This window comes from Heptranchias perlo, unplaced genomic scaffold (assembly GCF_035084215.1).
Source record: "Heptranchias perlo isolate sHepPer1 unplaced genomic scaffold, sHepPer1.hap1 HAP1_SCAFFOLD_528, whole genome shotgun sequence".
In the NCBI taxonomy this organism is placed as follows: Eukaryota; Metazoa; Chordata; class Chondrichthyes; order Hexanchiformes; family Hexanchidae; genus Heptranchias; species Heptranchias perlo.
The window spans coordinates 77,882-92,410 of record NW_027139546.1 but is presented as its reverse complement, the minus strand read 5'-3'; the positions used below and the strand labels follow the sequence as shown (position 1 = coordinate 92,410).

Below are 14,529 nucleotides of genomic sequence, written 5' to 3'. Positions count from 1 at the left end.
AAAATAGATTTCAGTCTCGAAAACCTTAATTGACCGTCTTTTACGGGAGAGATTGAGATTTCCAATGCCCTGTGTGTGGAAAGCCTGGCTCCATGTTTAAGGTAAGGCCCCTCCCTCTTTATTCCAGATTTCCCCATCAGGAGGAAATAGTTTCTGACATTCCCTGTTGGGTTGCTGGCTGCCTTTAATAAAGAGAGGCTGGTGAAGAAAAGGTAGATAAGAAACAATTCTACACAAGAATCTTTTTATATAAAAATAGAAGTTTTATTGTAACAGGTTCCAAAAAGTTACATTCAGAAAAAAAAGCTGCCCAACAGCTATTTTAAAAAAATACACAGTATTAAACTCTCCCCCCCAGAGATGATCCTGGGACATGTAGCAAACTTACAGTGACGTTCATTTCCCATCTGCAATCCACCTGTGGGATGAAACAAGTTTTTTGTTATTAAGTGCAACAAAGCTTACTCAACATCCCACCTCAGGTCAGAGGCACATTAGACCAAAAAAAGGGAATTCTTGAATAGCAGCAGTTTGCATTTAGGTATATTGTGTACCCAGCATATCCTAAATGCTGGAAAATGTAGGTACAAGCACACCGTGTCTTGCCCAGTGCACTGCAGATACAATCCTGTGTCTCCAGAGACCTTCTGAGGGGTGTCGGCATCCAGCTGACAGATTTAAGGTAATTGGCTAAAGAACCAGAGGGGGGTAGGGAGGAAGGAGATGATATCACTCCAAACATACCTGGAAAAAAGGCAGGCTTTGTTTTTTTTTAAAAATGTAAAGGGGGCTGTCCCTCTGCCATTGCACGCTCCGGTTATAACTGGTCACCATCCGCGAGTCGACCTGCAAACACAAGGGAAGAGTCAGATTGCACCAGTCTCCACCAGCCCGGCCTCAAGTGTGGCAGTGCTAAATTCTCCTGGAAAGTGTAGAATATGAAATACGACCTTACCTATTAAAGCACGGCCCTTTACTTGGCCGTGATGGATCTGCCTGCCTGCTAGTCCTAGTGGCAAGGCTTCTAGCTGCTCGGCTGTGCTAGTCCTCAATAGCTAGCCTCCCACGAAGCAGGGGGGTAACCTTCCAGCCCTCATGCTAGCCTCCAGTAAAAACGCAGCACACTATTAAAAGTGAGAATAAGCTGGCCTTTTTTCTCCCCCTCCGATGGTGCACTCGTAGCCTCTTTCGGAAAGGGGACTACAGTCTAGACTCCGCTGCTGCTGCTGCTGCTGGTAATCTGTAGTAGTCCTGCCTGGTTCTCTATCAAATGCGGCCTTCCTCTCTCTCTCCGGGACCAAAAGCGGGGAGGGCTCAAAATCCCTTTACAAGCTCTCCCCTCGGTGATTTCACTCTGCAGCCAACTCCTCTGACTACACAAGCTGACTTCCGCTGCCTGTGTTTTTAATGCATCGCCAAAGAGTCCATTGCCTGACTGCTACAATATAAAAACTTTTTCCACGTTACGTTAAAAAATGTCGAAGCTACATTCACACCTTTTACTGTCCAAAAAATGTGTTTTTTTTAAAAATGTCAGAATCTCACGTCCTCAAAACCCTGCTTGAGATTTGGAATCGATAGTTTGCCTGGCCCTCAGCATCGATGTGAATGTAGCTTAACACACCTCAATTTAAAAAATATTTTCACAGTCCTTAAGGTCTATTGTTGCCTATTAAGACAGGATTCACTACTTGTACTGTAACTTCAAGGTACCACCAAATCTGTTTGTCCAGATGTCACAGGTGCTTTTATTCCCCCAAGTTTGAGGTGGGGGTATGGGCTGTCTGTCAGGGTAGGGCTCTGAAATCTCCCCTACACTATTTAGAAAGCTGGAAACATACCTAAAAAGGAGTGGGCCAAATAATTTGGAATATTGGGGGAGGGGGCAGGGACTACTATCCAACTCCCTCCAGTAGTAGGATTTTAGACAAGTTCACACGATGGGGGGGGGAACAATTGGGGGTCCCTATGGTGTTGACTAATACTGAAATACACTGGTTGCCAGACGACCTGTGAAGTTACAGTACACTACAAAAACATTCCTAGCAACATTCTGGGCTACCCCCCCCAACCGGGGTCGGTGAGCGGCAGAGAAGGGTCCGACTCGCTATGCTGCCAAGAACCCGCTCCCATTTCCAGCCCTGTGCAAGCAGGCTACCGGGAAGACTGACCGCAGGCTCATCCCAGTACCACTCCGGACAGTGTAGCGCCTCTACCACACTACACCCACTCCGTGTTGGCACCTCCAGGGGAGAATAGGCACCAGGGGAGCAAGCAGTTGAATGCTTTAAACAGGTTAGTGCAACAGACAGGCACTCACAGCTGACACGTTTCTCCCAACTGCCCTCATCTTCCTGCTCACCATTGCATAGACCCATCACTCCCCCACCATACGCTCATTTCCATAAGCTAGGCCAGCCTTTTGCCTGGGTTACATACTCTAGTCTCCTTTGTAGACTGCTAGTCCCCAAGACTAATACAACCCACAAAGTGTCTTTGGACCTGCAATGGCAATTTCATGAGTAGCCAAAAAGTGACAGGTGTTTTATTTTGTGGAGGGGGGGGGGGGGGGGGAGCCAGACATGCATCATCCTGTGTTGCCAGCCCCTAGAAGGCTGAACACACCAGTGGCCATCCTCCTATCTACAAGTGGCAACTTACCAGGGATCAGCTGGTGCCCCATTAACGTCTTGTTTTTGGGAGAGGAGGGGTGATAAAGATGCTTTAGTACAACACAAACTCCAAGATAGGATGGCAATATTACAGCTGGCTTGCGCGCTCTGATTAACCTTAACACTACATTCTGAAACACGACAGACTATCTGCAGGACTATTAAATGGAAAGTTCTTTATTCTGAGTCATGATCACAACTAATACATTTATATATCACTTGAAAACTGGAGCAATAAAATCAAAAAAACATTCTAATAAAAACTCACTGGAATGTTCATTTTACACTTCCAGAGGGGGATGGGGAAGTCACCAACTATAAAATAACCTGTTCAACAGTTTATCAAAATATCAATTACAGTCCTTACGCAGATATCCATGCATGTGGGTTTAATTTTTCCTTTAAAGTCCATGAATTCAAACACTGACTTTTCTGACTAAAAAAAAAGACATTTTTCTTCCGGTAGCAGTTGTGCCCTGTGCTTGGCTGAGATTTGTATTGTAGTAACCTGCTGTCTCTCCCTGTCACAATCTCCTGGCTCATCCTCTCCTGCTAAGTACTGTATTCCTGTTGAACAACATGGGATAAAATTATTATATCGTGCACTGTCTCAAAACATGTTTTTTTAACATTGCAGAGGGCAAAGGGAAGACCTTCAGTGGCCAAACCCATTGCTAAAAAAGCTAGGCACCTTTAACCTCAAGAGCAGCATATCTAATCACAATTGTGGATGCACGTGTCAGTAGTGACACTGCCAGACCCCATCACTGCAATTACAGAGGGATACAGATATGGTTTATATAAACTAACTACTATACTATATAAAAGTGGCCAGAGCCACAGCAAACTCAGCAGTGGATATATGCACAACACTCCCTCCCCCTATGGCAAAACGCATCTCCCAGAGCTCACTAACATGAGATTACAGCTAACCCGGACTGCACTCAGTACATACCTGTCTTTTTAAAAAAAAGTTAGAATCTCCGACCAAAGGAACCACCACCACCACTTCCTCCTCCTCCAGAGCCGCCATAGTTACCTGCAAGACAAGGCAACAGTGGTTAAGTTAGCAGAAACCACGTGCGGTCCAGTTAATGCCGATGTTCACTCAGGGCTGCGTGCTACAAACTCACTTCCATAGGGGCCACTCGAGTTCCTTCCTCCATAGCCACCGCCTCCTCCTCCACCACCACCCTTCATCGGCCCGTAGTTAGAGGACTGCTGGTTCGGATAGTTTCCAAAGTCGTTGTAGTTGCCGCCACCTCCACCTCCAAAGTTGCCTGCGATTTGAAGGCAAGATTAGTTTGGGCATCACATGCTATCCAAGGCAACACTGCTCATTGGGGTGGGGGGGGGGGAACGACTACTTACCACCGCCAAATCCGCCGTTGTAGCCATCATAACCACTGCCTCCACCGCCGCCACCGTATCCGCCGCCACCTCCACCACCCTGGTTGCCGTAGGTAGGGCTGCCTCCGTATCCAGGGCCACCCCTGCTGCCGCTATAACCACTGCCCCCGCCGTAACCGCCACCTGCCGTTCAGAAAAGGAGTCAGTGTTTGCAGAAAGATGGTTTAAGATTTCCCAACCCCTTACAGCAGTTAGCAGAGAATTATTGATTTAGTTAGGTCTACATGTAACTTTAAAAACCCCATTCACACATTCACAATGTAATGCTTGGTTTAGTGTATGCTGCTATCTAGCCCAGATCCAAATGCATACCATCGCCAAATCCATTGTATCCATCGCCGCATCCTCCATAGCTGCCGCCCCCTCCACTACCTCTCGAGCCGCCTCCAAAGCCCCCTGCAATAAGGAAAGAAGTTATTGGGTGTACACTCCATTATGGGGCAAGTGAAGAATAAAACAGAACTACACTGGTATTTTACCAGCCCTGCTCCTCACCTCTGCTGCTGAAGTTTCCTCCTCCGCCACGGCCACCAAAGTTACCTCCGGAGTTACTAAAGTTGCCTCGGCCGAAGTTGCTGGAACTCCCTCGCCCTTAATTTAAAAACAGGACCCATTGTAAAATTACAACCTCAGAGGGAAAATCGGCAAGTTACAGGATTGCCAGCTCAAACACAGTGTACCTCTCTGGTTCATGCCAGAATTCTGCATCTCTTCACGGGACAGTGCCTTCCTCACTTCGCAGTTGTGCCCATTGACTGTGTGGTACTTTTGAACTGAGGGGGGGGGTTAAAAAAAAGTGTTAAAACTTTTTTTTAAAAAAGGCTGCATTTCTCTTGTTAACACTACACCAATGATCAAATGCCATCACTTACCAACAATCTTATCAACAGCATCATGGTCATCAAATGTAATGAAGGCAAACCCCCTCTTCTTTCCACTCTGTCGATCGGTCATCACTTCAGTGACCTCAATTTTACCAAATTTCTCAAAGTAGTCCCGGAGATGATGCTCCTCTGTATCTTCTTTAATGCCACCAACAAAGATTTTCTTCACAGTTAAGTGTGCCCCAGGTCTGGTGGAGTCCTAATGCAAGACAAACTTCACATCAGCTACTTCAGATCAAGTATGAACAGAAATATAGCTTAGCACTTGAACAGACATCTCCCTCAGGGAATTTGGATCCTAGCCTGCCAACTAGCAAACAGTTGCAAGGCTTAGGATACTCAGTTCAAAGCCTGCTACTGCCTTGCAACAGTTGGCAATATAATGGAGTGGGAAATGTTAACATAGTAAATGTTGGCAGATGCAAGTAGATCACAAAACAGGACTAACAATAGAACGATACCCACCTCTCTCGACACTGCACGTTTAGGCTCTACAACACGGCCATCTACTTTATGAGGCCTGGCAGACATTGCACTATCCACCTCCGAGACACAGGAATAGGTCACAAAGCCAAATCCCCTTGAGCGTTTTGTATTTGGATCTCTCATCACCTGAAAAATAAAAGGATTTTTAACAAAAAAGGGATGGGAGCCAGGAACCTGAATATACAAAACTGCAAAAATATGCAACTGGGCTCTAACAAAGAACTCACCACACAGTCGGTCAGCCTGCCCCATTGCTCAAAGTGGTTCCGAAGACTGTCGTCTGTCGTTTCAAAGCTCAGGCCGCCAATGAAGAGTTTGCGCAGCTGCTCAGGCTCCTGTGAATCCTCCAATAGAAAAGAAAGGAGGGAGAGTTAGCACAGATACAACAAACTCACATTTATGATTGTGCATAGCCTCTTAAATGGGTGCAGCTAAAATCAGCTTATTTTCATGTAAGCAGATTGCACCTGATGCAATTCTGAACAGCAAAGTGATCTCCCCATGGCCGTGTCTCTGGGGCTTTGCTGATTTGTAATGGAAACTACCTGCTGAAATGGCACACTGTAATTACACCCTGCCAGCAATGGTGGTGCTGCAGCACTTCCACAACAAGGAGTAACACACAAAATTCTAGAAATTCCAAAGACTGGAAAGAATAGATTACAATATACTACAGGCATTATAACTACCCCATACAAGTTATAAATAAAGGAAATTCACTAAATGTTTACTTCTATACAATTAGGTTAGAAGTTAGTCCATAATATAGTACCCAGTACAATAAACTCCATTAGATCTGTCCACTCAGGTTATTTATCCTTCTGCCACTGGAAACTTTCTCCATATCTACCAAACCCCTCAGTTTTGAGCGCCTCAAATCTCCCCCAACCTTCTCTGAAGAATCCCAGCTTCAAGTTGCCATGCATAAGTGAAACCCCTCACCCCTTCTCAACTAGTCTTGCCACTTTCAAGGACTTGTGTACGTGAACCTGTTCTCTCTCCTCCCCCCCCCCAAAAGTGTCTCCATTCCTGTATCCCTGTTTAAAACAGCCATTTAATTTGTATGGCCTTGCCTCATTCTTCCTACAAAGAATGGATCACTTTGCACTTCTCCACATTAAATTTCATCTGCCATTGCGTCTGCCCGTGTCCTCTTGAAGCCTTATCCCGTGGCTTTCAATAAAAACTTTAACCTTACCTGCAGAGATCAGATTTGGGGGCAGGGATCAACAAAGAAAATACCGAAGCTACTTTAGGCAGTGATTTTCCATTGTGTAAATCCACTGCAGCAATTTTAATAAATGCTCCCAGGACAAAAAGGCAAAGGTCACCAGGGAGGAGTGGACAGAGCAGGGTACAAACCCCTTGCTCCACCCCTCTTTGGGGGGGGGGGGAAGAAGAGAGCCGGGCAGACAGAGCAGGGCATAAACCCTCTGGTCTACCCCTCCTTTGGGGGGCAGGAGGGGGGAGAGCAGGGTATAAACCCCTTGATCCACTCCTCCTGGGTAAAGTGGGCACAGAGCAGGGTATAAACTCCTTGATCCACCCCTCCCAGATAGAGCGGACAGAGTGGGGTACAAGCCCCTTGATCCACCTCTCCTGAACTGGGGGGGGGGGGGGAGACACACGCGGCGGCCGGGCGGACAGAGCGGGATATAAACCCCTTGATCCACCTCTCCTGGGTACAAACTCCTTGATCCACCCCCTTTTTTTTTGGGGGGGGGGGGGGGTTTGGTGGACCGAGCGGGGTATAAACCCCTTGATCCCCACCTCATTTGGGTGGACCGAACGGGGTACAAACCCCTCCTGGGCGGTGAAGGAGGGGCCGCCATTTGGAGTGCGGCCGCCGACGCGCGCCCCCCCCCCCCGCGAAGTAAACAAAAAAAAGCTCCCCCCCCCTCCCTCCACCACAAACCGACCGATCCCAGGTCCCCCGCTTCTCTACTACACCACCCCCCCCCCCCCCTCAAACAAAAAAAAAAATCGAGGTCGCTCTAAACCACCCACCAACCTCAGGGGAAGGGGGAGGGAAACAGGCCGCGGGAAAGGAGAAAGAGGGGCCGCCATTTTGAGAACGACCGCTCGACGCCCTCGACCGGGAGAAAAAAAAACCCCCGCACTCGAACCACCGACCCGATCCATCCCATCCCAACCCCCCCCTTCGGTAAAACTAATCCCCCGAGGCCGCTCACCCCGTTTAAATTTTCCCCCACCCCTTTTCCTAATTTAATTTAAAAAATGGTCTCGAGAGAGAGAGAGGAAGGAGCGTCCGCCATTTTGAGAGCGGCCCGCCCTCCATGAGGGAGAAAGAAACGTTGAAAAAAAAAATCACAATAAAACAAACCCCACACGCCCCCGAGCCTACAACCCGAGGCCGCCCTCCGACTCCTGAAGGAGTTTTTATAAATTATTTTTATTTTTTTTAAATTTAAAAGACCGTGTGTGAGGAGGAGGAAAAAGGCGCGGCCGCCATTTTGAGTCGACCCAAGGAGACAAAAGCACGGCCGACCTTCACCGTCTCTCTCCCCCCTCCGTGAGCCTACAGACCGAGGCCGCTTCTCCCCACTCGGAGGAAGATAATGGGGGGGGGGGGGGGAAATATTAAAAACCCGAGAGGACAAAAAAAAATAGGCCGCGAGCCTTTTCGGACCGTGCGAGGGCGCGGCCGCCATTTTGAGCGCCACACGACAATAAAAAAAAAGACACCGCTAAATCTCGCATTTTCCCCCCCCCTCACACCGGCCGCCGCCGACTACAAATCCAATCCGCGGCCCCATCCCCGTCTTATAAAGAGGTTTGTAGCCGCCGAGGACCGGGTGGGAAGGGATTTAAAAGAAAGATAAGAGCGCGGGCGGCTCCGCGTAATGGCGGCGGGTTGAATTCTTTGCTGCGTCACGTCTGCCGGCGGCTTTCCTCCTTTATGAAAAAAATATATTTCCCCCACCCCCTCCCGCCGTTTATAAGTTAGCGTTAATGCGACCGTGTCGTCCTCACCTCCATGTCTCGGTCGTACGAGGGCGCCGTTTTTGTTTTTTTTTCGGTCACGTCGTCCAAGAGAAAAGTCCGGGAGGAGCGGGGGGGAAAAAATGGAGCGAGCGGGACGGACGAAAAAAAAAAGAATCGAAGACGACGAAGAGAGAGGGAGCAAGAGACTGGCGGCTGGCGTCGCCGGCGCTTAAAAAGAAGAGGGGGCGAGGGGGGGCGTGGCTCCCGCCCCGCCCGGGGCGGGCCGGCGATTGGTCGGCGCCGCCGATTCAAACGTCGCGCCGCGCCCCTCCCGCCCCACGATTGGGTCGAGCGCCAACCCACCCCCCGTGTCAATCAAACCCCACGTGGGGTGGGGTGGTTGGAAAAAAAAACCGCCTTCGCCCCTGCCTGATGAGCGCATGCGCGCTTGCCCGTCGGCACGTGATCAACCGACTTTTTTTTTAAAAAAAATCCATCTTTCTCCACAGACCCCTAAAAAACAAACAAACCGCGCACCCGATTAAAAAATAAATGAGCGTGTCGGTTATGTTTCGGAGGATGAAATCGACCGCTGGGGTGTCGTGTTTATTTAAAAAAAATATATTTCTCTCTCCCCCTCCCCCCCCCCGCCCGCTGGTCCGGCGCATGCGCAGTGCGCTCGGCGTTTTGGCGGGTTACGCAGAGCGAAGAAGGAGGACAGCGGGCGGAAAATAAAAAATCGGCCGGCGCCGCCACCAGTCTCTTCTCTCCTTTTTTTTTTATATAATCCCTCCCTTTCTCTTCCCCCCCTCCTCCTCCTCCTCCTCCCCTTTCCTTTCCTTCATTCCCTCCCTCCCTCCTTCTATCGAGGCAGGTAAAACTCTCTCCGTCGAGGCAGCCGACATTTCGGTGCGTAATATATTGAGGGGGAAAAAAAAGAGAGAGCGAGGGGTTGGGGTTGGGGGGGGGGAGAATCTCTCTCTTTCTTTTTCTCTTCATGTTTAATTGACTGTTTTTATTGTGTGTGTGTGTGAGAGAGAGAAAGAGAACGAGTTGAGGAGGGGGAGGGAGGGAGGGAGAGCGAACCACCATTTTGATTGACAGCTCCGCCGCCGCCGCCGCCGCTTTGATTGACAGCTCCCTCCCGCCCCGCCCCTCGCTTTCGATTGACAGCCCGTCCCGTCCAATCGGCCTCGCCGAGGGCGGACGGCGCCGGCCAATGGCGGTGGCTGAGGGCGGGACTTCCGGTGCAAGTTGGCTCTCTCTCTCTGTGTGTGTGTGTTGATTCAGTGTTGCAGGTTCTGGGGCTTCCCAGTGTTTCTGGAAGGTTCTGCAGGACGCGGGGAGTGAGAGAGAGAGAGAGAGAGTGTGTGTGTGCATCGTTTTATTTATGTTAAATTAAAAGCAGTGCATTGCACGCAGTCTTTTGCGGAAACCCATTGTCTTTCGTTTAGCAATAAAGTGCAGGGGGGGGGGAAAAACTACTTTCCTTTAGGAACTAACTAATGGGATCCGTCCTTTCATGAAGCCCAGAACTTTTCTTCAACAATAAACTGCATTGCAATGTTTTGTGAATCCCTTAACTTGATTTTAGCAGTACACTGCATTGCAATGTTTTATAAACCCCTTAACTTCATTCAGCAGTAAAATTGCATTGCAATGTTTTATGAACAACTTTCCTTTAGATACTAACTAATTGCATCCCATTGTTTCATGAACCCCAGAACTTTTCTTCAACAATAAATTGCATTGCAATGTTTTGTGAAACCCTTACTTGCCTTTAGCAGTAAAATGCATTGCAACGTTTTATAAACCCCTTAACTTCATTCAGCAGTAAAATTGCATTGCAATATTTCATAAACAACTTTCCTTTAGATACTAACTAATTGCATCCCATTGTTTCATGAGCCCCAGAGCTTTTACAATTGCATTGCAATGTTTTGTGAAACCCTTAACTTGCCTTTAGCAGTAAATTGCATTGCAACGTTTTGTAAACAACTTTCCTTGGGGAACTAACTGCATCCCACTGTTTCATGAACCCCAGAACTTTTACAATAAATTGCATTGCAACGTTTTGTATACCCCTTAACTTCATTCAGCAGTAAAATTGCATTGCAATATTTTATAAACAACTTTCCTTTAGGAACTAACTAATTGCATCCCACTGTTTCATGAACCCCATAACTTTTCCTTAACAATAAATGTTTTGTAAAACCCTAAACTTCATTTACCAATAAATTGCAATTTTCTGTAAAACCCTTCACTTTCCTTTAGAAACAAATTGCGTCCATCGATTTATAAGCCCTTTAACTTTTCTTTAGCAATAAATTGCACTGCAATGTTTTGTAAACCCCTGGACTTTCATTTTCAACGGAAATAAACAGCCTGCAGCATTTAATTCTCTTTATATTTTGTTCAAAAAGGGAAGTAATTACTCCGCGTGGTTGCACAGGGAAATGCTTTCAAAATGTGTGTGCAAGATTTGTATTTTGTGGGGGGGGAAGTTTTAAAATAAGTTATTTTAGTTTTTGATGTCACAAAAGGGATTATTGGAACCAAGACTCAATCTTCGCACTGGTAGTTCATTAATGGAGCAACAAATGCTGTCCGTGCTTTCAAACTTCAGATAATTCAAAGAAGCGCAGGGGAGTTCTCCCCCGGCCAGCGTTTATCCCTCAAACACCTACAACGGACTATCTGGTCATTTATCTCACTGCTGTTTGTGGGTCCTCGCGGTGCGCCATTTGGCTGCTGCGTTTCCGAGATCTCCAATTCTGGCCTCTTGCGCGTCCCCCGATTCCCATCGCTCGCATCCTTTGGCGGCCGTGCCTTCAGCTACCTAGGAATTCCCTCACTAACACACACACACACTCTCTCTCTCCATCTTTAAGACTCTCCTTAAAACCCACCGCTTTGACCAAACTTTTGATCGCCTATCCTTACGTGGCTCGGTGTCAGTTTTCTGTGATTTACGCTCCTGTGATGGGCCTTGGGGATGTTTTACTACGTTAAAGGTGCTGTTGTATTACACAACAATGACAACACACTTCAAAAGTACTTAATTGGCTGTAAAGCGCTCGGGGACATCCTGAGGCCACGAAAGGTGCTGTAAAAATGCAAGATCTATCTATCCTTTTATAAATCTGAATGCCTGATTAGCGATTAGCGGTGGAAACAGAATCAGTGGCAGTAGCGCTTAAAGAGGGAAGCGGTCTGGGGATAGTTTGGAGCGAGAGAGAGAGCTGGCATTTATTTAGGAGACTCGATTGAAGGGCACTGCTCTCTTGAGAGCTGGTGAAAGTGGGCCTACTCCTGTGCTGTGACGTTCTTGTGATTCTGGTGAGATTGAGTAATTTGCAGCCAAATTTAAATATCTAATCTGGGACTTGAATGCCATAAAACAGCAGGGGAGGGGTGCAGAAAATACTGTATCATTGTTTCCAAAATACATTTTTTTCAACTTAAGTCAGTTTAATTTTTTTTTGGGGGGGGGGGTGATTGAACAATTTGACTCGTCCGCTTTTTCTGTATGGGGCAAAAGGAACGATATTGCAAATGAAAAGGTTTTTTTTTAACTGCACTGTACCGAGCTCGCTATCTTTGTACCGTTCTCTCGTTTTGGTTGAGTTTTGCGGGCAAGTTTTGGGCTATCAATCACCCTTGTACGTGGGATCATAGAATTTAACAGGGCCGGAGCAGGTAATTCGGAGAGCAGGGGGGTGGGGTACAGAGCGGAGAGCGCGTTGGGGGTGAGGGGGGCACAGAGTGGAGAGCAGGGGGGTGGGGTGCCCTCTCTTTCTCTGAAAGAGCTCTCCCCTCAGTCCCATTCCCCTTACGGCCCAACGCCCCTGTGTGCTGTGTCCGATGGGCTCTCCCCTCAAGTAACGTTCCTTTGATTTGCATTTCCCCCAGTTTGGGACACAGCGGAGGAGAGGGGGGGTGCCCTCTCTCTGAAAGAGCTCTCCCCTCAGTCCCATTCCCCTGTGTGCTGTGTCCGATGGGCTCGCCCCTCAAGTCACGTTCCTCTGATTTGCTTTTCCCCCAGTTTGTCCCCTTGGTCCCATCGTCGTGTTTCAACCTGAAACACTGACTCTGATAACCTTTCATATTGCACCTAGTGCCCCTACACTCCTCTCTAAGAACCCCGTCGTTCACTTCAATTCCAAGTTGCACGTCCCACTTTCCTCGTTACACAGTCTGTCTGTCCCGTGGGCACCCTCTTTTTCTTTCTCTGCCCCCCCTGTCCAGAGCTTGGTGACCCAGAACAGATAATAGCTCCGGGGGAGAGCTGGTGATATTACAGCTTCTGCACGCTGGTTCCTGGCTTAACCTGCACTGATTTCAGTCAATGCTCTACACACTTTTTAAAAAAAAAAATCCATTAAGTGCACATAGAATCATACAGTACAGAAGGAGGCCATTCAGCCCACTGTGCCTGTGTCGGCTCTTTGAAAAAGCTGTCCAATTAGTCCCACTCCCCCCCTGCTCTTTCCCCCCAGAGCCCTGCAAATTTTTCCCCTTCAACTATTTATCCAATTCCCTTTTGAAAGTTATTATTGAATCTGCTCCCACCGCCCTTTCAGGCAGAGCGTTCCAGATCATAACAACTCCCTGCATTTAAAAAAAAAATAGTTCCCTCATCTCCCCCTCTCTGGTTCTTTTCCCAATTATCTTAAATCTGTGTCCTCTGGTTACCGACCCTCCTGCCACTGGAAACAGTTTCTCCTTATTTACTCTTATCAAAACCCCTTGTAATTTTGAACACCTCTATTAAATCTCGCCGGCAAATTAAGTCCGGCGACGTTGCGATTTTAAAATTCTCATCCCAGTGTCTAAACCCACTCCGTGGCCTCGCCTCACCACCTCCTCTCCCTGTCTCTGTAACCTCCTCCAGCCCCGACAACCCTCCGAGAACTCTGCGCCCCTCCAATTCTGGCCTCTTGCGCACCCCCCCCCCCCCGATTTCCATCACTCCCGCCATCGGCGGCCGTGCCTTCAGCTGCCCGGGCCCTAAGCTCTGGAATTCCCTCCCTAAACCTCTCCGCCTCTCTCTCTCCTCCTTTAAGACGCTCCATAAAACCCACCTCTTTGACCAAGGTTTCGGTCACCTGTCCTAATATCTCCTCATGTGGCTCGGGGTCAAATTTTGTCTGATTTTTACGCTCCTGTGAAGGTCCTTGGGAACGTCTCACTATGTTAAAGGCGCTGTATAAATACAAGTTGATAGAGTACGATCCCAGCTTCTCTAGTCTCTCCACTACACTCACAAATAGACAGGAGTAAGCTATTTGGAGATCATCACACTAGTACTCTTAAATTGTCCAGCCTTAGCCTCTGTCTGTTTAATTCCCCCTCGTGGCTGTTTTGACTCCGCGACCTAGCCTGGTTTAGTTTGCTACGAATGCTTCTTGTCGCCTGTTGATCTCAGCTTGCACTGTTTGGGGTTAGTACATTTATTGACGTCCCTACAGATTTGTTGCAGGGCTGGTGCGGTTTCACCAGGTGATCGCACCGTCTGGGTATTTTTACGTGAAATTCTTCACCTCGTTTGTCGACCTGATACCGCAGTGGATGGCAGCGTGTTAATCAGTTACTACCTGCTGAGGTGTTGTGCAATAGCATGTCGAGCAATGTACACAGACATCCCTGGCATCAAGAATTGTTCGGCCCTGGCTTTTGGGGAAACGAAGAGGAGGCGGGAGAGCAGCGGGTCCGTAGATATCTGTCCCACAAACCCCGCTTTGTCCCAGGGCCACTTTGGGCTGAGGGAAAGAAGCCTCTCCCATTTATCCAGCGTCTTTCACCACCTCGGGACGTCCCAAAGCGCATCAGAGCCAATGAAGTACTTTCTGAAGTGCGGTCACTGTTGTAATGTAGGAAACTCGGCAGCCAATTTGCGCACAGCAAGATCCCACAAACAGCAATGTGATAAATGACCAGATAATCTCTTTTTTAGTGATGTTGGTTGAGGGATAAGTATTGGCCCCCGGAAATGGGGGAAAACTTACCCTGCTCTTCTTCAAAATGGTGTCCGAGGGATCTTTTACGCCCGAAAGACGGCCCCTCCGACGGCGCACGCTCCCTCGGCGCCGCCCCTCCGACGGTGCAGCGCTCCCTCGGCGCCGGGGGTA

The 14,529-nt window shown here is 48.2% G+C and overlaps 1 protein-coding gene across 4 annotated transcripts; it reads right to left on the bottom strand.

Annotated features, from left to right (window-relative positions):
* Nucleotides 1-242: 242 nt before the first annotated feature.
* On the bottom strand, nucleotides 243-8,612 carry LOC137314975 (heterogeneous nuclear ribonucleoprotein A3 homolog 2-like). Of its 4 annotated transcripts, XR_010961268.1 has the most exons (12): nucleotides 8,447-8,612; nucleotides 5,680-5,796; nucleotides 5,432-5,578; nucleotides 4,955-5,165; nucleotides 4,763-4,855; nucleotides 4,578-4,673; nucleotides 4,395-4,478; nucleotides 4,044-4,205; nucleotides 3,806-3,952; nucleotides 3,628-3,711; nucleotides 745-846; nucleotides 243-418 (listed from the first exon to the last, which is right to left on the bottom strand). XR_010961268.1 is itself a non-coding variant. In XM_067979933.1 (11 exons), exons 1-10 carry the CDS (start codon nucleotides 8,450-8,452, stop codon nucleotides 3,647-3,649), a joined length of 1,128 nt encoding a protein of 375 aa, XP_067836034.1. In that variant the 5' UTR covers nucleotides 8,453-8,612; the 3' UTR covers nucleotides 243-846; nucleotides 3,628-3,646. The 4 variants fall into 4 exon arrangements, 3 of the variants coding, with proteins under 3 accessions (XP_067836034.1, XP_067836033.1, XP_067836035.1); XM_067979933.1 differs by having other exon boundaries at nucleotides 243-846; XM_067979932.1 differs by lacking the exons at nucleotides 243-418; nucleotides 745-846 and adding an exon at nucleotides 3,047-3,239.
* Between the last annotated feature and the right edge of the window lie 5,917 nt (nucleotides 8,613-14,529).